Genomic DNA, 20,137 nt, shown 5'->3' on the forward strand with positions numbered 1-20,137 from the left:
CTGAGTCTGATCTGCAAATATGCACATTGTGGAGAGAATTAGGTAGAAAGTCACGAACAGCCTGATTTGCCTATGCAAAAGCGATGTCCCCAGTTTGGAAAAAAGCAGGGAAGAAAGACAACCACTGCTTGCTGTAATCCAGAGGCTTTAGGTGAACTTGGTGCCACGAGTTCCTGACTTCTGACCTGTCTGTTCCTCTGGGAAAACTGGAAAATCATCTTGAAACCAGCAATGGTGCTGAGCAGGATTCATCTCTCTACAGAAAACTCTTAGACCAGCACCTCCTTCGTGGGACTGGGGGGGGGAATTCACTACCATTCACTTCCATCATATGCAAACAAATTCCTCACTCATATAAATCCTTGGGCTTTGATGGGGGCTGGTTCAGCAACAAATTTTCTCATTAAGTTCCCTGATCCTTATTTCTCCCTCTGGATTTACCCAAAGCTTATGCTGTTAGCCAGGTATCTCCACTGACAGCCCTTGGACTAAAGCAATCAAAGATGTGGGCAGCCAGGGCTTGTTGTACTCAGTGGCCATGGTTTAATAAGAAAAGCCATCCCCAGGATTAATGCAGGCTTTTCCTAACTCGGGGATGTGCACGGCTGCCAAAACAAACACATCAATCTGTTGTAGCCTGATACAGCACCAGACGCCCTTGCTGTAAAACCAGTGTGGTTCAGGAGCAGCCTAGCATCCTGCAAACAGCATTAAACCACAGGACAGAGGTGTCTTATTTCACTTGGGCTTGACCTACATCAGGGTCTGTCCCCTCCTCAGCACAGGGGGAGATTTACAGGATCAGCTTCTTGAAGCCCCCCCAGATGCTACATCCAGATGTCACCAATGTCAGGGTGACCCCAAAGAAATGCATTTGAAGTGGTGTTTTTCTCCTCCCCTGATGTTAAAAAATATTTCAGAGAGTGGTAATGTTCACCCTGGCTGCTTCCCGGACAGACAGCAGCTCAGACTGAGCAGCTTTATCCTCCACAGCCTCTTCTCTGCCAGTGGCATCTCGGAGAGCTGGAAGAAATAGAGTAGCAATATTAAAATGGCAGTGGGGAAGGTGAAGAGCAGTGCAGGAGTTAAAATCTTCAGAGGAAATCCAAGTTTAGGTGAGGAGCTGCTGCGTTTGACCTGGGGATGTGCACCCAAGGGTGTTTTATAACCCCTGGGGTGTTGCTGAGCTCAAAGAGGTGGCAGCCCTAGGGTGGAGGGATTTCCCGGTCCCGACCCTGTAACTCAGCTCTTTGGTGGAAAAAGGGTTTTTGGAGGAGCATCCCCACACACGCCTGGAGCCACGTGCTACCACCCACACCCAGGATGGATGGGGACAATTTTAAAGGCCTTAAGCATTGTCCCTTCAGCATTGCTACCTTGGGTTGCCTCAGGCACCCAATGGCTATGACTACACCGAAACCCCGGGGAGCAGGTCCCAGCAGCGTGAGCACGATGGTGGGTCCTTGGGTGCAGCCTGGTGCAGCCCACCCTGCACAAGGTCCACTGGTGTCCCATCAGAGATGACACCAGACACCGTCCCCACCTGGCCTTGTGGCTGGAGGGCTTGGGCATCTAGCTGTCACTTCCAAAGTTTATTTTTAAACCTTTGGCTCCAATTTAAAGGTATCAGCAACATGCGCTGAGTGCAGGACCTCAAAATACTCCCCTCCTCCTCCTCCTCCTTCCCCTGCCTTTCTGCCCCATTTCTGCCTTCATCTGCCCTCTCCACATCTACAGCATGAGCATGAGCTGAAAAACCTGCTCGCACTGAAAATTTCATGAAATCTTCTCTTTGGTGCCTTGGGCCATGAGTGCTGCCAGGCACACATGCAGAGAGAGGCATGACATGTCAATGTGGAGGCCTGGACAGGTTGACCTCAAAGCCAACCCCATGTAAACATGATCTAGAAACCTCTGGAAGATGCAGCAGGGAGTCCCATCCCATCTTAACTCCAGTTAAGCTGAGGTTTAACTGAAATGGGAATACCTGTTTTCTGTGCACTGGCACTGGCCTCAGGATTGCCATGGGATGCATGTTGTATAGACAAGGAGAGGAGGGCCAATGTCTTGGTATTTTGAACTTGTCCACTTCCAGCAGACAGTAAATGCTGACACGTCTGGGTGCAAAACCTCTGCAAAGCTTCCAAAACTGGTGTGGAAGGAGCTGGAAGCCTGACAATGGGAAGAAGGAGACCTAACAGCGTTCACCCCTTCCATAAAGCTGCCCTTTAGAGGACGACCGCTGCCCTGCACGCCTCTGATCTGCTTTTCTGATGGCTGTTGCATGAAGCCAGCATGAGGCCCTGCATTTCTTCTTTTCAGGGAAAATACCTCTATTGCTTTGCATGGGAAGAAGGAAGAAAATAGCAATTTATAGCCATTCCTGGGTCCAGCCCCAACTTTTCCCTGATGAGAGCGGGACTTCTGGAGTGACATCAGGGCAGGCATCCCTCGTGGCTGCTGTCTGCTCTGCCCAAACCCCCGCCTTCAGAGAAGACCTGATGCATTTTATAGCGACAAAACCACAAGTGCTCAGTTAGCTGAACGCGTTACTCACGGGAAGAAACACCCCCAGCACGAAGGCAAATTCAGGCAGGCAGCCTGGGGTGTTCGCATCCCAGATACATACAAATTACCAGCACTGCAGATTATTCACTCTACCAGTCACACCATGCAGAGCTTCTTTGGAAGGAAAAAAAAACCCCTCAATTATTATGTCTGGCAAATGGAAATTTTAGCATAGCTTAAAGCATCAGATCCTAACCTGGGGGCTGTGGGGCTGGATGGCGTTGAGGTGATGATGAAAGGGGTAAGAGGCACCTGCCATGCATGTGTGCAGCCTGCCTGTCCCTTTGAGGGGGGTTCTTGAATGACCCCACATCATTTGGTGATGGTTTTTGGGGTGGGGGAATCAAGCCTAAATAGGATGTACAAGAATTGTTTCAGCTGGGACCTGAATCTGAAGCCAGATGGATGGAGATGAGGCGCTAAACTTCAGCCGCCCTCAGATTTTGCCTGCTCAGGTCTCTTTTATTTTATATAGCTGAACATTTAAAGACAGATTACCAGTATTTTCCAGGAGGGAAAATGGTTCCACTTGGGCATGACAATCGATCTTGATGGTCCACAGGGACCACACGTGTTTGGTGAAACCCTTTTCTCCAGGCGCTGGCCAGACCTGGGCACACAGCTGTGGCTTTAAGCTTCTCGGAGGCTGGGCGTAAGGTGGCTTAACCGAGCCGGGATTAGCCAGGTCTGACAGCCCTCTCTCCGACTCGTGTCCCGTGCTATTTATAGTCCAATGGGCTGTCAGGCTCTGTTTCATTGTAGAAGTAAAGCGCAGTGCACTGACCATTTCTCTTTTCCCGAAAAGAGGTGAAAATTCAAATTCTCTTTGCTGGAGAAGGAATGGAGAGAGGAGAGCTCCATCACACACTCGCCTGGCCCGAGCGGCAGAGACTTGGGATTTACTCCATCTCCGCAAAGGCTGAAGTCTTTATTAGCAAACGCAGCCTCTGCCCTGCTGAGGGCAGTTCCAAGCTGCCTGCAGCCCCTGTGTAAAAAAGGGAGATTATTTCTTGGCCAAAGCACTAAAATATGGATAGGAAGAATAAGGGACTTACATGCCCATCCCTCCTATGCATTATTGCACTTGGTGTCCATCCCCAGCACATCCAGACCCGGGGTAACGTTACTCTTCCCATCCCAAAACAAGGCTGGGTCAATCCCTTTAAATGCTGTCTTAGAACCTTCCTCTTGGAAGTTTCTTTTTATTTTTTCTGGCACTCAGTGCATTTTATGTCGCGCAAGGAATGCTGCATAAAAGATATCTTTCCTATCATATTTCTAAGAAAATACCAATGAACTATAACATTCATTAAAAAATAAAGTCTCCCTTTAAGCATTAATGAGAGGTTAGCACCACCGTAATCTACATGATGTGTAAGTTTTTAACCCTTAGACTATGAAGGTAAGAGCACCTTCATAAGAGTACCTAAGAGTACCTGATTTAGCTGTTAAATTCACTGGAAGGATGGTCTGGGCCATAAAATTGGCCTGGACTATTACATAGCTTAATTCAAAATTAGCTTTCTTGTGACCTATATTTGGCTTTGGGACACTGAAAATTTTGCATTAGCCTTGTAATTGCACAGCTGACAGAGGTATAAATATTCTGGCCACTACATGTTATTTTTTTTATGCAAAGAAAGTTTCATGGTATTACCGAAGGACATTACTTATGGTTTCCTTGTCCTCCTAGGACTTGAACGCCACCTTCCATTAAATGAGATGATGTTAATAAAGCACAGATTCTTGAGCAGCCAACATACGTGGTGCAGGTGCAGAAATCTGGTTTGCTCTATTTGTCCCTTGCTCTGCTGCTTGCTCCTGGGCTAATGCATTTCCAGCGAGACAGAAACGCGGGTCAGTGCCTGCAGGGCTCTGCCCAGGGCCACATTTGCCCCGTGTGCCGTGCAGGGACCCCTCTCCTCCCAGCACGTGTGGGAAAACAGCCCTTCTGCACCACTGGTCCCACTGGGGGCAGAGCAAGGGCTGTGGTACGTGGTGGCCCTGGGCCCCCTCCAATTCCAGGCCTGTCCCTTCACCCCCAGACTGCCATAGGGGGTCCAAGCCCCACTTGGCCTCCATCTCCACCACTCCCCCTGGACCAGCACTGCCATCATTTTCCCTGTCTGCCAAAGCATCTCCCCCTATCCCTCCATCTTCCTCTCATCCCTCCATCTCCAATCTCTCCATCTCCCCTGTCCCTCCATTTCCCTCTCATGCCTCATCTCCCATCTCTCCATCTTTTATCCTTCCACCTTCCTCCCATCCCTCCATCTTCCATCCTGCTGTCTCCCTCCAACCTCTGTCTTCCATCCTTCCATCTCCCCATCCCTCCATCTCTCCCCCACCTCTCCATTTCTCCCATCCCTCCATCTTCCTCCCATCCCTTTACCGCCCATCCTTCCACCTCCTTCCCATCCTTCCACTTCTCCATTTCTCCCATCCCTCCACCTTCCCTCCCTCCCAGCCCCGTCCCCATCTCCCCCCCGCCCCCCCACCCCCCGCCTCGCCCTGCTCCCTCCCTCCTCCTCCTCCTCCTCCTCCTCCTCCTCCTCCCCCCAGCGCGCCTCCTCCTCCTCCTCCCCCGCCCGGTACCGCATTGCCGTAGTGCGGGGGGGTCGCTGCATTGCGCTGCCGCCGTCAATAGGTGGGCCCCTCCCGGGGAGATAAAGCCGCCGGAGCCCAAGCTGGCAGCCTCTGCCGCCCCGACCGCCGCTCCGGTAAGAGCTCCGGGGCCCCCCCGGGCCGTGCCGCGCCGGGATGGGGCCGCTCCGCACCGGGGGGGACCGGGCTTTGGGGAGGGGTCCCTGCGCCAGGGGCTGCGGGGGTTCAGTGTGCACACCCCCCCATCTCTGTGTGCTGTATGTGCGTGGGGTGCTGGTGGTCCCTGGGGTGGGGGGTACCCCCGGGGAGGGAGGGGGAGGATGGGGCTGGGCCATTCCTTCATCCCGCAGGTGCCTCTTCCCGCAGGTGGGAAATAACCCGCTTCCCCCCCCCCCGCCCCCCCCCCCCCCCAAAAAAAAAAAAAGCCTTTAGCTCCTTGGTTGGGGGAGGATAAATAAAATAAATCCCCAGTTTCCAAAGCGACCCCACGTCTCCCACCCTGGGTGCTGGGGGTGCGCTTTGGGGAGAGGGACCCGCACCCCGGGCTGGGCGCTGCGGGCATCTCAAAATGGCCAGATCCAGGCTGGAGCTGTTCAAGGGCAGGGGGGGACGGGGCAGGTCACGGCTCCTGCTGCCCAGGGAGGCTTCTCGCCGGGAATATTATTGCCCGCATGACTGGATCGCTGTTAGAGCAGCAAACTCCTCCTGACCTCCTTTACTTTTATGGGCAGATTCGTAAAATTGGATTTTATTAGACGTCAGATTAAAGCTCCTAATTGTGCCGGGTTTGTGTAGCAGCTGCAGAGCCATGGTAACGCTGGGAGATGCCAGAACAGCTCCCCAGATATATCCATTTGCGTTTTTAGCCTCTTCCCTCTTTTCATTCAGATTCATGGCAGCAAAATATAATGAACCCCCCCCCTCCCACTGCGGGCTCAGCCTGCACCGCCGAGCTTTCGGCAGCCCCGCTATTTGCAGCCCCGCTCGGGGGGAGCGGACGAGGGTTATTTTTGTCCGTCCCATTTTGCGGACACCATGTTGTCACCCGAACCGTGCACGGCTTGGGAGTGGCGAGGGCACCCACGGCTCCTCCCAGGGCACCCAGAACATGGAGGAGATGATACCCTCGGGTTTGGAAAGACCGAGAAGCCAGCAGTAGCAGCCCTGAGCGGGAGGAAGGTTTTCCAGGGAGGAAGGGCACCTTCGAGGCACCGATGACGTAGCCCTGGGAACTGGGGGTCTCCGGGAGGGCGGTGGAGGGCAAGATGCCGAAAAAACGTGGCATCTTGCTGAGACTTGGAGGCTGTACGTGGCGGCCAGAAATAACCCGGCTGGTCTCCTCCGGGCGTGGGCTGGCTCTGTCCCAGCGTGGGCAGAGCTGCCAGACGAGGCTGGGCACCCCCGGCCGGGTTGGGGTACGTGGTCCAGCAGGAAGATGGGGTGAGGGGAGCAGAGCCGTCCCCAATGGGCTGGGAGGAGGGTGCTGTCACGGGGGGCCTCTTTTTGATGTGCCTCTTTCCCCTGCAGCCTCCCCAAAAACGCAGCTGCATTCCCACAGCCCTCCCCGCCGCCGCCCGCCCCGGCCAGCCCCGCGTAGCCCACCAGCATGGGGAAGGAGAAGACGCATATCAACATCGTCGTTATTGGGCATGTGGACTCTGGGAAATCCACCACCACCGGGCACCTCATCTACAAATGCGGGGGCATTGACAAAAGGACCATTGAGAAATTTGAGAAGGAGGCTGCCGAGGTGAGGAGCCCATCCCTCAGCGTGCCCCCCACCCCACACTCCCACCCGCAGGGATGCTCCATGCTGGTGCCCCACAAGCGTCCCACGGGCAATATTCCCCTTTTCCTGGCGCTGCCCTTCTCGTACCTTCTCTTTCTCCCTTTGTTCCCATCTATTTTTTTCCTTCTGCACCCCTGGGTCTTCCCGACTTCTCTGGCCTTGGGAAAATAGGCCAGTTGGGCGCTCGCCACCCTCTTCTCCAGAGCTGGGGGACTCCCTGCCGCGGGCTGTTAATGAGGGCAGGGGCACAGCGAGGTCTGCAAGATGGGTGAGGGAACCAGCAGTAATCACCAGGATTCTGGAAGAGCCACAAACCATGATGCTTCAGGGCATGAAATTCCTTCTAAATATTGTGCGTGAGGAGAAAAACCTGATAATCCCTCACTGCCTAGTGCAGGACTCTCTGAATTTCACTCTGAAGCATCTACTTCCAGTGCCTGCTGGGGACAAGGTGCAGCATCAGCTGGACCACTCGTTTGATCCAGTTGGTTAAAAAACCCCACTCCCATTTTTCTCAGGCCGGTGGTCTGATGTGTAGCTTGATGGGTAGCTTTTAATAGAGAAAAGCTGGCACAAAGCACAAGCATTTAAGTTAAATTCTTTTGTTTAACTCTTATCACGTTGGCATTTATAGCAATTCAATAGTACGTGCGCTTAGCAGGCTGTCACACAGTAAAGCACCACCCAGTACCTGTAATGTGGCAAACACAGAGATTAAAGAGGAAGAAATAGTCTTGGGAAGAAAAACATGAATTGGAAGCTCTCAGAAATTAATGATGGTAAATTCTAGAGAGGTGGGTGAGCCAGGAAAAGCCTGGCTGTGTTATTGACAGGGCAGATCTGGTCTCTCAGAAGATGGCTTGTCGTCATCATTCCAGGAATCTTTAATGCAGATATCCCTCGATTTTTCTTTTTTTTTTTTTTTTTTTCCTGGACAAGATCCCACATTTCAATGAAAAAAAAAAAAAAAAGTTTGCAGAGCTGCCACTCTTGATTAAATGTTTTTTGCTGTCTGTCTGTCTGTCTTAACCCTTTGAATTTGCTGATAGCAATCCGAGCTAAACCACCCGTTTTCCTGCCTCACTGTCAGCCCTTTTTTCCAGCTTTTAAGCAAAGAGCTTCTTCCTTCCTACAAAATGATCTCTCTCCCCCCTGTCTTAAAATGATCGCTGATACCCCCCCATATATTTCCCCCCTTTACCTACAGATCGGATATGGTGTGATTAGGTTATCGTAGATCTGATTGCGGCTATTTTAATTGAACAGACACTTTCACTGACTTGCCAGAATACGCGGGGACTGGAAGCTGCTATTAATAGCCTATTGACTGAGCTTACAGACTCCATTTTCTGATGCAGGGCTGGGGAAGGGTTTTCTTCCATTAGGTGGCATTCGCAGGAAATGGAGGCCTGCATGCACCCAAAAAGCCAACAAAAAAAGCCCAGGGTCTGATATTTTTTTAAGAGAAAAAAGCAAGGATTTTTCTTTTTTCTTTTTTTTTTTTTTTTGTTTTTGCTTTTGACTCGAGGGCAGAAGTAACAGTATCTCCAAAAGAAGAGTTGTTCTATCTGGGAAAAAAAAAAAAAAATCAGTATTTGTGGTCTCCAAATAGAAAGCTGTCCCTCCACTGGGGTTCGATCAAGGAAAATCAGGCTGTTTCTGGCACTGAACAGGGAAGGTATTGTGCGATGCTAGATAATACCCTGTTTTTTTTCCAACAACAGCTCTGGGTAACTGAATATACCCCGTGAAAGGAGGGAAACTGTTTGCTAAATAAAGAATCTCATTTGTCTTCAAGTTACGTATGATGCCAAGTTCTGGGCGGGGGGGGGGGGTTCACACGAGATGACCAGCTGTTTGTGTGCGTGGACGTGGTTGTCTGGGATAAGGTGCTGATCCCCACTCAGCTCCTGCGGCAGAGCCAGGGGTCTGCTCTGTGCCTCAGTTTCCCCATCCAGAAGTGAAGGAATAGGCTGTCGATGGGTGAAAGGCTGTGGGATGTGCTGATTGAGCGCCTGCCCCCGAACTCCCCATGATTAATGCATTGCACAAAACACACCCTTCCTTGGTGTATCTGCCATTTCCAGCAGTAAATGAGCACACCCTAACCACCCCCTCCCTTTTCCCCTGGCAAGAGAAGGGTTCGATGTACATGCTGGAAAGAGTTAACCTCCGAGCTCCTGCTCTGCCCCCTCACTAAGCCTGATGCCAGGAGGATGCTTAGGAGCAGAGATTTGATTCTGGATTTTTCCACACACCCCCCTGACTGCCCTTCCTGCAGGCACGAGAGCTCCCAGCTGCCCGGCGGGGATGCAGCATCACCCTTCCGACCCGGTGTCCCCTCTGAGGAGGGGGAGGCTTGCCCCTGGCTTTAGGATTTTGCCTGTAATCCTCCAGAGCAAGCTGCAAAGTCATCGCAGCGCTCAGCAGTTACATAAACGGGCCAGTACCGTTAATTCCTTGCGCTGCCCGGGCATGGGGCTGGAGCGCGGGAGCCAGGGCCAGCCCAGCCCCCGGGCACGGTGTGGGCAGGACAGGGTCAGATGTGGTGCTGCGTTGGCCTTCTTGGTGAGGAGCATCACTGAAGCGTTCGCTCCACAGCGCTTCCCTCTGGACCGGTGATTTGTAATTGGCCAGAATGAATTTTACTCATTGATACTCCAGAAGAAGCCGCGGTTGCAGGGAACGCCGGGATGGATGGATGGAGCGGGGTATTGCAGCTCTGTCCCTGCACAGTGGTAGGAGGCCATTAAATCATCTGCAAATGACCTAAATTCCATTTTCCATCTTAAAAAAACCCTTGCATCTGAGGCCGAGATGAGCAATGCCCATTAACCCTTTGCTTCAGCCAGGCTCCCCAGGCTGCCCCGGCACACTGTGGGGTCAGCAAGGGCTGGTCTTGTCCTGCCCCATCTCCACGTTGGCAGGATCCCAGCTTAGACTGGGAGCACCAGCTCTGCTGGAGGGAGAGTCCGGCTGTCCCTGATGGCACGACGTCAAAGGACACTGGCCCAAAGGAGAAAGCAGTTCAGAAGTGACATTGTGGTTTTACCAAGGAATGTGCTTTATCACAGGACAGAGAGATTTACTGTAGCTAATCTCACCCTGCATGATTTTATGCATTACAATGTTGGCTGAGATTTTGGCCATTTGGCAACAACAGTTGGTCTGGCTGCAGCTCACAGTAGCTTTTCGTGTGAATTTGCACACTCTGTGGCAAAAATCAATCACGTTTCTATTCTGCTCATAGCAACCATCTTGCATTTCATTTTCTTTTAACCCATTCCCCTCCTACACCCCTGTCAGTTATGGGCTCACTCATGCAGCAATGCCCTTTCCCACTAACCAGCTGTCTCACCAGTTCGGTTAATAGATTAAAATCAACAAGAAGCAGCTTCCCACCATCGCTGTGTAGCTCTGTAGCAGCATGATTGCCCAGCAGCAGTGCAGGACCATGGTGTTTTATGGAGGAGACCCTCATGGGTCACTGGCTCCAGCTCCTGCCCATCCCACCCCACTCACAGATTCACTTTGCAGATCTTCCAGCCTCTCCTCCATCCTGTTGAGGAACACATTGAGAACAATATCTCCTTTCACTGGTATTTGTTAGTAAATAGATCATGACTGCCACTGAATGTAGGGAACTTTGCTATCAATGTTTGCAATGTGACCCTCTGCCTATGTGAGCTTGGGATGTGCCCTTGAGGGTGGGTTGCCAGCACCAGTGCTCTGGGCTTGTGTCTCTCACCGGCTCTTGCCTTTGTTTTGGCCAGATGGGGAAGGGGTCCTTCAAATACGCCTGGGTGCTGGACAAGCTGAAGGCCGAGCGTGAGCGTGGCATCACCATTGACATCTCTCTGTGGAAGTTTGAGACCACCAAGTACTACATCACCATCATTGATGCACCTGGCCACAGAGACTTCATCAAGAACATGATCACTGGGACCTCCCAGGTGAGAAATGGTGGCCAGGGGGTGGGAGGGCTGCTGGAGATGGGAGGCTGAGACTTGCTGACAAGCCCAGGGTCACGTGGGTGCTATTAGAGTCCTTTTGGAGGTGGGTAGTTGAGACAGCAGACATCAAAGAACGTTGAGCAAGGTCAACACCAGAGGCTGGGTAACACCAGGGGACCCAGCACGCCATGGTCCTGCACCTCCCTGGGCATCTGGGAGAAAGGGCCTCCTTGGGCACAAAGAGGTAGTTTCTCCACCCAATTTCCCCTACTTGGAGGAGGTGGGGATGAGTATGGCCTCTCTGGGAGGTGGGATGCTATGAGCTATAGGCCTTTGGTGAGAATATCTCCACGTTATTTTAGCCTCATCCAACTGAGGTATACAAGAAACTGCCAACAATCCCTTAGGCTTTATTGACTAAAGGGAGGCTCCATGGATCTTTTCTCCTTCCTTTTTCTTGAAACAGCTGTCTTTGTCCCATAAACCACAACATGTTGCCAAACTCAATGGTCTTCCCTTTCAGGGTAGGCTGGTTTCCCCTCGTTGCACTGCAGGACATTCCTGCATCTCTCTGTGGTTGATGGGTGCTGGATGAGCCTCAGTGCGTGCCCAGTGAGATTCCCACTGCGATGCTAGTTGGGCTGGTCATGGCCTTCTGTCAAACCCAGGCAGCTTCTGCTGTGGGCTCTGGGTACAGAAGTAATCTGGGGAACACAGTTTCCATGGCTGGAGTCTCACCTGTCACCCAGAGAAACTATTTGCAAGACTTCAGTAGGGTTTTGGATAAGGCCTTGTCTGTGCATCCCTGGAGGATCAAGGTCCTGGTTAGAGTCATGCAACCTGGAGGGACCCACCCTGGTTTCCAACCCACGTTGCAAAACCACGCACAGTTGGCAAGTCTGAAATAACATGGTTGGGTCAGTTTTGAGGTAGATCAGCAGGGTTATAGGTAGCAGCTGGCAGGGAGTCTGTCCAAGCCATGAGTAGTGTTCATCTGGGTCTTACTGACAGCTCTCAGAGGTGTCCCCAGCAGCAGTGCTCTCTGGGGGCAGAAGCAATTCATTAGCTTTCTCCTCCCAGGCTGACTGCGCCGTCTTGATCGTTGCTGCCGGCGTCGGTGAATTTGAAGCCGGCATCTCCAAGAACGGGCAGACCCGTGAGCACGCCCTGCTGGCTTACACCCTGGGGGTGAAGCAGCTCATCGTGGGCATCAACAAGATGGATTCCACAGAGCCCCCGTACAGTGAGAAACGCTACGATGAGATTGTCAAGGAGGTCAGCGCCTACATCAAGAAGATCGGCTACAACCCAGCCACAGTTCCCTTCGTGCCCATCTCGGGCTGGCATGGAGACAACATGCTGGAGCCCTCTCCCAATGTAAGTGTGCGTTGTGATAGATTTTTCCCCCCTGACTATCCTGATCCAAGCTGAAGCTGACCCCTGCGCTCTGAAAACCGCGGGCACATCTCATGCACCCGTTGTGTGTAACGGCCCGTGTCGCTAGCCATAGATGTGTTTGTCACGTAGCTCTGATTGCGCTGAGCCAGGATGAATGGGTCCACTGTTCACAGGCACGCTGGCTGCTGAACCGTGGCCAGACACCCCAGCAGCTAAACATGAGCATCTTCAGGAGATGATCTTTATGGCTTTGCTTCTGGGATTTGAAGGTTTCGCATCATCAGACCCGTGGTGACGTTAGAGCCATCCGCAGCAATTGTCGCTCTCAGCAGGAACATCATGTGTGTTTTTAGGGCATTGTTTTCTAAGGCAAATAACATGATCTGGTTGCAAGCTTGGAAGAGCTCCTGCCACACGGCTGGGCTTCCTCGTGTTGGGTATCGGGTGCCATTTCCCATCGGTGCCGTATGCCACTGTGGCAGCCGCACCTCTGGTTCCTGTGCTGGGATCTCACTTCTTAAGGTGGCTTTTTCTTGAGGAGGTACCAGGTTTCCCATGCCAAAGCCACGGTTTCCTAGAGCATCCATTTGGGCCTGCCCCTAGTCCACTGGATTTTTACAGTGCCTCTCCCTCTGTGCATCAGGGATGGGGATGGTGGGGACGCAAAGGCAGGGTGCTCTGGGTGGGCTCTTGCCATTATTTCATATGACAGCAGGGGAGGAAGAAGAGCTTGAAGAAGGACAGGGGCTTCTTGGCAGACAGGCTGCCAATAACAGATGTTACTCAAATGCTGGGGTTTTTTTTTTGAGAAAAAGCTACTGCAGCTTAATCTTCTAAAGAAGTGATGGGCTGGAAAGTTCTGGCCAGAGGAAGGTCCCTGATCTCCTGGTGGCTTCTGGGTGACCTTGAGCAAGTTGCTCAGACCAGAAACCCCCAGCAATCTCTTGTGAAACCAATGGGAAATTTGATGCTTATGGGGGATTTAGGACTTCACCTGTGGATTACACGTCATGGCTCTATGACAAGGGAGGCAACGCCTGAGTCTAACAGCAGTTGAGGGAGGTCATGAGCCTGAGCTTGAGGAGTGCAGCTCACACCATCTGAAACACAGCTTACAGCCTTGCACGGGAAGGGCAGCTCGCTTGAGTCTGACTTGGAAGGAAGGAATTTTTGGGGTGCTTGGAAGATTCCTGTCCCTTGCGGAGCAGAGCTGGGATAAAGGTCAGCTACGGCCATGCCAAACCCAGCCACATAGTTCCTGGGTGCCTCAAATCAGGCAGGCTCCAAATGTCAGCAGCTGCTGGGCTGGGAAGATGATCCTGAACAATTCTCCTATTAATAGGCTGCAGAGGGGAGGCACAGAGCAGGATGGGGCTCGCTGGCCCCCTTCCTCCAGATGGGTCTCAGAGCTTGCTCTCAGTGTGATGTGCTGCCCAAGAGAAGGCAGGGGCTGAAATAACTCGCCCCTCTGCCGTAAAGAGGCAGCTGGCTCCTGGGTGGGTTCCCAGGAACTGCCTGAGCTGGGGAATTGGGAAGGAAGCCTGGCCAGAGGTCTGATTATCATGAGCTTTGCTGGAGAAGGTGCAAGGTCCTCCCCATGCTGTGGTCCCCAGGAGGTCCCCGTCCTGCCTTTGCCAGGACACCAGCTTTGGACAGACTCCTCTTCCCCATATTGCTTCCCATCTAGGAAAGCTCGAGCAGGAAGCTGGTGTAGCTATGTCCTCTCGTTCCTCACCCAAAAAAGCATTGATTTTTTTCACTCACAATTTCTGGCAAGGTTTCACTGAAGAACAAGGTGGTCAAGTGACTTGTCTGTCTGTCAGGGGACGTATCAGAAAGTGGGGATTAGAGCTGTGACGTCCCTGCAGCTCCTGTCACCTCCAGGCAAGGGGAGGTAGGGTGGTACGTCAGGCTGGAGCCAGCTCTGCGTGGGAGACTCCAGCCCACGTCCCTGTTGCACAGCAGCCCAAGGCCAACTGCAAAAAATGACGTCTGGGCTGCTCTTGCATCAAAGTTTGACATTTGAGAGCTTTTTGGCAAATGGGGTTTTCTGTGGAGCCAGCTTTCTGTGGCTGCAGCCAACAGAACTGGGCCATTCGATGTGGTTTGGGAGCCTTTCACCCTGTGGGATGCTGCAATCCAAATACACCCTGTCTGCGGTGCAAGGGAGCGTGGTGGGCTGGGGCTGCAGCCTCAGTGTTGGGGTGGGTGCATTGGGATGCTCACGGGGTGGGTGAAATCAGAGAAGGGTCACTGCTCTGTAAAATGCACTTGGGGCTGCAAAGGACTTGGGTCTCAGCTGCTTCTTTATGGGGGCTTGAGCCTGCAGTTTGTCTGGCTGAGGGGTTTAGTTAGATCCTGCTTTTGCCATAGGAGTGGTGGGATAGGAATTGCTCTCTGGGAAGCAAATTCGGGGAATACATAAGAGAGGTTTTACTTGGGTGGCCCTAGGAGGCAGCACTTGCAAATGCTTCTCATCCTGGGGCCATGCTGAGGTTTTGCTGAGTGGATTTGCTCCCAGAAGGTGCCAAAGTTCATCTTTATCTGATTCTTGGGATGTCAGAAGTTTTCTGGAGAAAGCATTGAAAGGAAAAGGGACAGCTCTGACAGCCAGGCGTCACGGGGCAGAGGTTGCCGTTTCTCCATGTCCCCAAGCCGTGCAAGGGCGGAGGGACGGGAGCTGCGGGCACAGGGGTGGCTGTCACCCTCGAGAGCAAAGCCCATGGGCAGGCGGCTGCCGGGGCAGCTGCTCACACGGGCGCCTGCCCGGTGTTTTGGGCTGGAGGGAAGGTCTGAGTCATCCTGCGCATCACATGCAGCTCCGTCACCGCCTGGATGGATTTATCATTTCACCAAGCTGTCAGCCTGGCGCTGGGGCCAGCTGTGTAGTGATAGCTGCAGTGCTCTGGGAAGGATCCTTCTGAATAAGTGTCCCCAGGCTCCTCCTCCCACTGTCACCAAGGAAGACAATTGGTGTCAGACATGGCCCTCGGATGGAGGGTGACCTCAACACATTCGATGTAGGCTGAATTCCCTGGCTGGACCCAGCTCTTTCCCCTTCTCCTTCCCGAAAGCAGTGCAGATTGAAGGATGGGAAACCAGCCTTGGCATAGCTGTGTCCTCCAGGGATGGCCGTGAACCTGGGGGCACTTTCGGGGTCCTGTTTCACCTCTAGCCCCAGCCCCATACCCAGTGCACTTTGCCACTGGTGTTGGTGCCTAAGGGGAAAGCCACATCCATAACGTGTGCGATGGAGCTGGGGCACATGGACAGTGTTTTACATCTAAATGGGAAAATATTGTCTAAACCTCTCCGTGCAGAGGAAGGGGGAATGACCTTGCAGGCTCTGATCTCAGTTTGTTGTATCAGGGTTGTTTCAGACCCAGGGCTGAATTTTTCTTTTCGGCAAGCCCCAGGTGTTGCTACAGCTTCCAGACGTGCAGCATCACCCCAAAAAGCACTATGGTTCCCCACATCAAATCATGGCCTCTGCTGAGCACATTTTCCTCCCTCTCTGCCTCTTTTCTGGCCAGTTTTAGGGCAGTCAGGAGTCCAATTTAGGGCAGGAGCAGAGAGCTTCTGTGAAAAACGATCCTGCCCCTTAGCATCCCCAGTGCAAGTGCAAGGTTTCCATCATCCTCCCAAGCCAGGGCTTAAAATCTAAACCCAGGAGGGGTGATAGCAGGAGCAAGCAGGAAGGAACATCTGTCTGGGGCTCACCTTGAAGAAACTTGGTTCCCAGGACTGAAGGTTGGGTGCTTTGTAGTGGGACTTGGCTGGAGACCCTGTGGTCCTTGTGCTGAAGCCATTGTTGCTGCAGGATCCAGGCAGCTGGTGCAGCACCCATGGGTTGGTGTTGGGAAGGGGGGCTGTGAGTTTGCTGGTTTTAACCACTTCCAACATTTTTTGCCTGTTAATGGATGTTTTGCATGTTTCTAGAGAGGGGGGAGATTGATCAAGGGGGTGCAGAGAAGCCTTCAGGGATGGTGAAGTGGAAAGAGCTCCCCAGGTAAAGCCAGGATGTGGCTGGCCTGACTCCATGAAGGTTGTCCTGGTGGGACATCTCTCTGGGATCACCTCTGGATGCTGAGGACAGGAATACTCAGGACATGTTGTTGCTGCTCTGTTTCCAGATGCCTTGGTTCAAAGGCTGGAAGGTGGAGCGCAAGGAAGGCAACGCCAGTGGGGTGTCCCTCTTGGAGGCCCTGGACACCATCCTGCCCCCGACCCGCCCCACAGATAAACCCCTGCGCCTGCCCCTCCAGGATGTCTACAAGATTGGAGGTGAGCAAAAGCCTTGCCACTGTCCCTCTTCCCTCTACTTTAACTGGAGTCTTTGTTCCAGGGGAATTTGGGAATGACATTTCCAGGTATTGGGAAACTGGAGGGATTGGACTCTTCAAACTCAAGATAATGCTGGGGAGAGGGGTGGTAGCTCCAGGGCAAAGACCCCGTTTGAGACTGGGCTGTCTGGGATAGAGGTAGACATGCCCAAAGGTGCCCAGGGACTGGGGAGGGGCAGCAGGTTTGTGAGGTCTCCCCAGGGAACATGTGATGCCAAAATGGCTACAAATTTGGGTGTCCCAGAGGTGACGGCTGGCGGGGCAAGTGGGAGGCAGCAAAAACGTGCTGGGGCACTGATGAGGGACAAGGCCAGCGGGGAGGGCCACTGGTGAGGCTGGTGCAGGGTGGCTTGGCCACGGTCTGCCCGTGCTTCCCAAATGCTGGTGTCCATCACCAGCACCTCCGTCCGCTGAGCTGGACCGTGGCGCCAGCCATGTAGGGAGTGCATCGGCCAGATGCCAGACCACCCCTCTGGAGCAGTGATGGGGACACTTTTCCGAGCTATAAATATCCTGTGAGCTCTCTGACCTGCTGGCAGCAGCGGGCAGCCCTGCTGACTCCCCGGCTGCTGGATCAGGCAGGCACTGCCATTTCCAGCCCTTTTCCACACTTTTCCAAGGATACATGCGCTGCAGAAACCAGGCAGGGATTGAACATGGGTTTTAGCAGGCTTTTTAGTGCAGTCTTTTGTTTGCGATGGAGATGGACGACAGCGAGCAGGTCTGTGTCCTCCCCTAGCTCAGCTCCGGGAAAGGCAGATACGGTTTTACCATTAGGCAGGTCCTTAGAGAGCAAAAACACCGTGGGAAGGGGGGAGGCAGAAGAAGCAGAAATGGGTGTGAAGGAGCATATGGGCCCAGCCAACCTCCCCAACCTCTTTTCAAGGTCGTTTCTCTTAATGATTCTTCACCTGCCTCCAAAGGTGATTTTTCCCGAAGTCTCCTGATGACACAGGATGTAAAAGGTCGCCTTTGTTTAATTTACCAGCCTCGTTCCCTGGCACAGCTGGGCCTTGTCCCATGCTGATGGTGTGGCCATCAGGGATGTGGAGCTGTGATGTGCCCAGTCCTCCATGCAGGACATGCCAGAGCTGCTACAAAGGAAGAACTTTCAGAGCACGTGGGTTGCTCAGGGCCTTCTGATTATGGTGTTACTCCATTTTTGCAAAACATCAGGATTAAAGGATGGACTCATGGTATTTTTGAAGACTCTAATATTGATCTTGCAGCTAAAGACTGGGTTTTTTGGGGCAAGAAGCAAATGTGGTCTTTGCTGAAAACTGCTGGAGATATCTTGCTTTTGCTGCAGCCAGACTCTGGCCCAGGGATATGCCAAGCAGGTTACATTTTGCTCTGCTCTGTACTTTCCACAGGGATCGGCACTGTCCCCGTGGGCCGGGTGGAGACCGGCATCCTGCGGCCCGGCATGGTGGTCACCTTTGCACCTGTGAACATCACCACTGAGGTGAAGTCCGTGGAGATGCACCACGAGGCCCTGAGCGAGGCTCTGCCTGGGGACAACGTCGGCTTCAACGTGAAGAATGTCTCCGTCAAGGACATCCGCCGTGGGAACGTCTGCGGGGACAGCAAGTCGGACCCGCCGCAGGAGGCAGCACAGTTCACATCTCAGGTCAGCAGAGCTGGTGGTGCCACCAGACACGGTTTGCCACTGTCTGCTGGTTCCCAACCTTGCCCTGACATCGCTCTGTCCCCCAGGTGATCATCCTGAACCACCCCGGCCAGATCAGCGCCGGCTACTCGCCCGTCATCGACTGCCACACCGCACACATCGCCTGCAAGTTTGCCGAGCTGAAGGAGAAGATCGACCGGCGCTCTGGCAAGAAGCTGGAGGACAACCCCAAGTCCCTGAAATCGGGCGACGCAGCCATCGTGGAGATGATCCCTGGCAAGCCGATGTGTGTGGAGAGCTTCTCCCAGTACCCACCCCTTGGTAAGGGAACAGCTCTTTGGAGGTCTCCTGCAGAGGAGCATGAAGGCTCTATGGGTGTAGAGCTCACACCAGCCGTGCTGAGCCTCTCCCAGTATCCCCCACCAGTTAGACTGGAGAGGGAGTTGAGGACTTTTTATTGCTCCCCCGTGTGCTGGTTCTGCAAAACTGATGCATGAACAACATTAGGGCTGGTGGGGTGGGACAGGCTCTCGGCTGAGCTGGGTTTCCAAAGGCAGGGCTGGGTTTTCCCTCTGGGAGCAACAGGACCTTTCCTTCAAGGTTACTAAACCCTGGTAGTTTCTGAATGCAGAAAGGTTTTTCAGCTTCCCCTAAAGCACAACTGATCAGGGGAAGAAAGAGGGAAGTTTGCTCAGCAGAGCTCACCTTTTAATGCAGGGAAGTGCTGTGCTTTCCTTGGATGATGTTGCACATCTGGAAGCTTTAGTAATGCCGCCAGCTTGCGGAGAGCAGGTGTGACTGAAGTTTAATAAAACGTCATTTAAACAAGAGAGGAGCATCAGGGCTAGCTCGGTGGTCAGAGCAAGGGTTGATGGCTCGGGGCTTGTTCCTGCAGGAACCTGCTCTGAGGACAGGGGTAAGACATGGCACCACGAGTGGTGGGTGTAGATCCCACCAGCACCCACCCAAAGAGCTCAGCCTCAGGGAAGGCAAAGCGGCCACGTTTCACTCACATCCTCCCCCTCTCCCTCCCCCAGGCCGCTTCGCTGTCCGTGACATGCGACAGACCGTGGCCGTGGGCGTCATCAAGAACGTGGAGAAGAAAAGCGGTGGGGCTGGTAAAGTCACCAAGTCTGCCCAGAAGGCCCAGAAGGCTGGCAAATGAATCGTGGGCTCCCAGTGCATCGCGCAGAAACCATCCCTGACACCAGGACGCTGCCACCGTCTCCCCCGGGCGCATGTGTGCACATCAGCTTGTAAGAGTTTATATGTCAACGACTGGATGCTCACCATTAAGGTCCAGTGGAAATTCTTTAAAAGGAAAAGCATGTTCCAGCGTTTGTGAGGCTTCATGTTAATTTTACCAATAAAACTGGTATAACATCCACAGTGGAAAAAAAAAAAAAAAACCCAAACAAAAAAATCAAAAAAATCAAAACAAACCAACCAACCCAAAAAGTGTGGAGCTCTGCGTGTGTGTCTGTCATTGAGAGGGGCTGCGTTTGGTGGGTTTTGTGTAGTCCCACTTAGAGCGGAGGGTGGGGACAGGCACAGGCAGGGCTGGGATGGAAATTTAGAGGAAGGAGGAGAGCTTGGCACCCATATTCAGGGTGTCACCCAGCACCCAGCCCTTCCCCAGATCTTGCCCCTCGACTGATGCAGGTGTCTGGTTTGGTTCCCCCAGCCTAAAGCAGGGGCTGCTTTTACGGCAGCCTGGGTTTTTATATTCTCCCTCACCTGCTCAACCCTCTAATATCAATTATCACGGCCTTTACTGTAATTTTTTCCATGCAAAATAAGCTTAAGTTAACCTCCTAAAGTTATGCCATTTAAAGAAACAAAATAGCATACC

General features: G+C 52.9%; 1 protein-coding gene across 1 annotated transcript; it reads left to right on the forward strand.

Annotated features, from left to right (window-relative positions):
• Positions 1 to 5,136: 5,136 nt before the first annotated feature.
• On the forward strand, positions 5,137 to 19,743 carry EEF1A2 (eukaryotic translation elongation factor 1 alpha 2). Its single transcript, XM_074888235.1, has 8 exons — positions 5,137 to 5,288; positions 6,700 to 6,922; positions 10,735 to 10,914; positions 11,995 to 12,291; positions 16,446 to 16,596; positions 18,029 to 18,285; positions 18,372 to 18,606; positions 19,323 to 19,743. The coding sequence occupies exons 2-8, from the start codon at positions 6,779 to 6,781 to the stop codon at positions 19,448 to 19,450; spliced, it is 1,392 nt and encodes a 463-aa protein (XP_074744336.1). The 5' UTR covers positions 5,137 to 5,288; positions 6,700 to 6,778; the 3' UTR covers positions 19,451 to 19,743.
• Positions 19,744 to 20,137: the final 394 nt, after the last annotated feature.

The sequence above is a fragment of the Strix uralensis genome, chromosome 18 (assembly GCF_047716275.1).
Source record: "Strix uralensis isolate ZFMK-TIS-50842 chromosome 18, bStrUra1, whole genome shotgun sequence".
NCBI lineage: Eukaryota > Metazoa > Chordata > Aves > Strigiformes > Strigidae > Strix > Strix uralensis.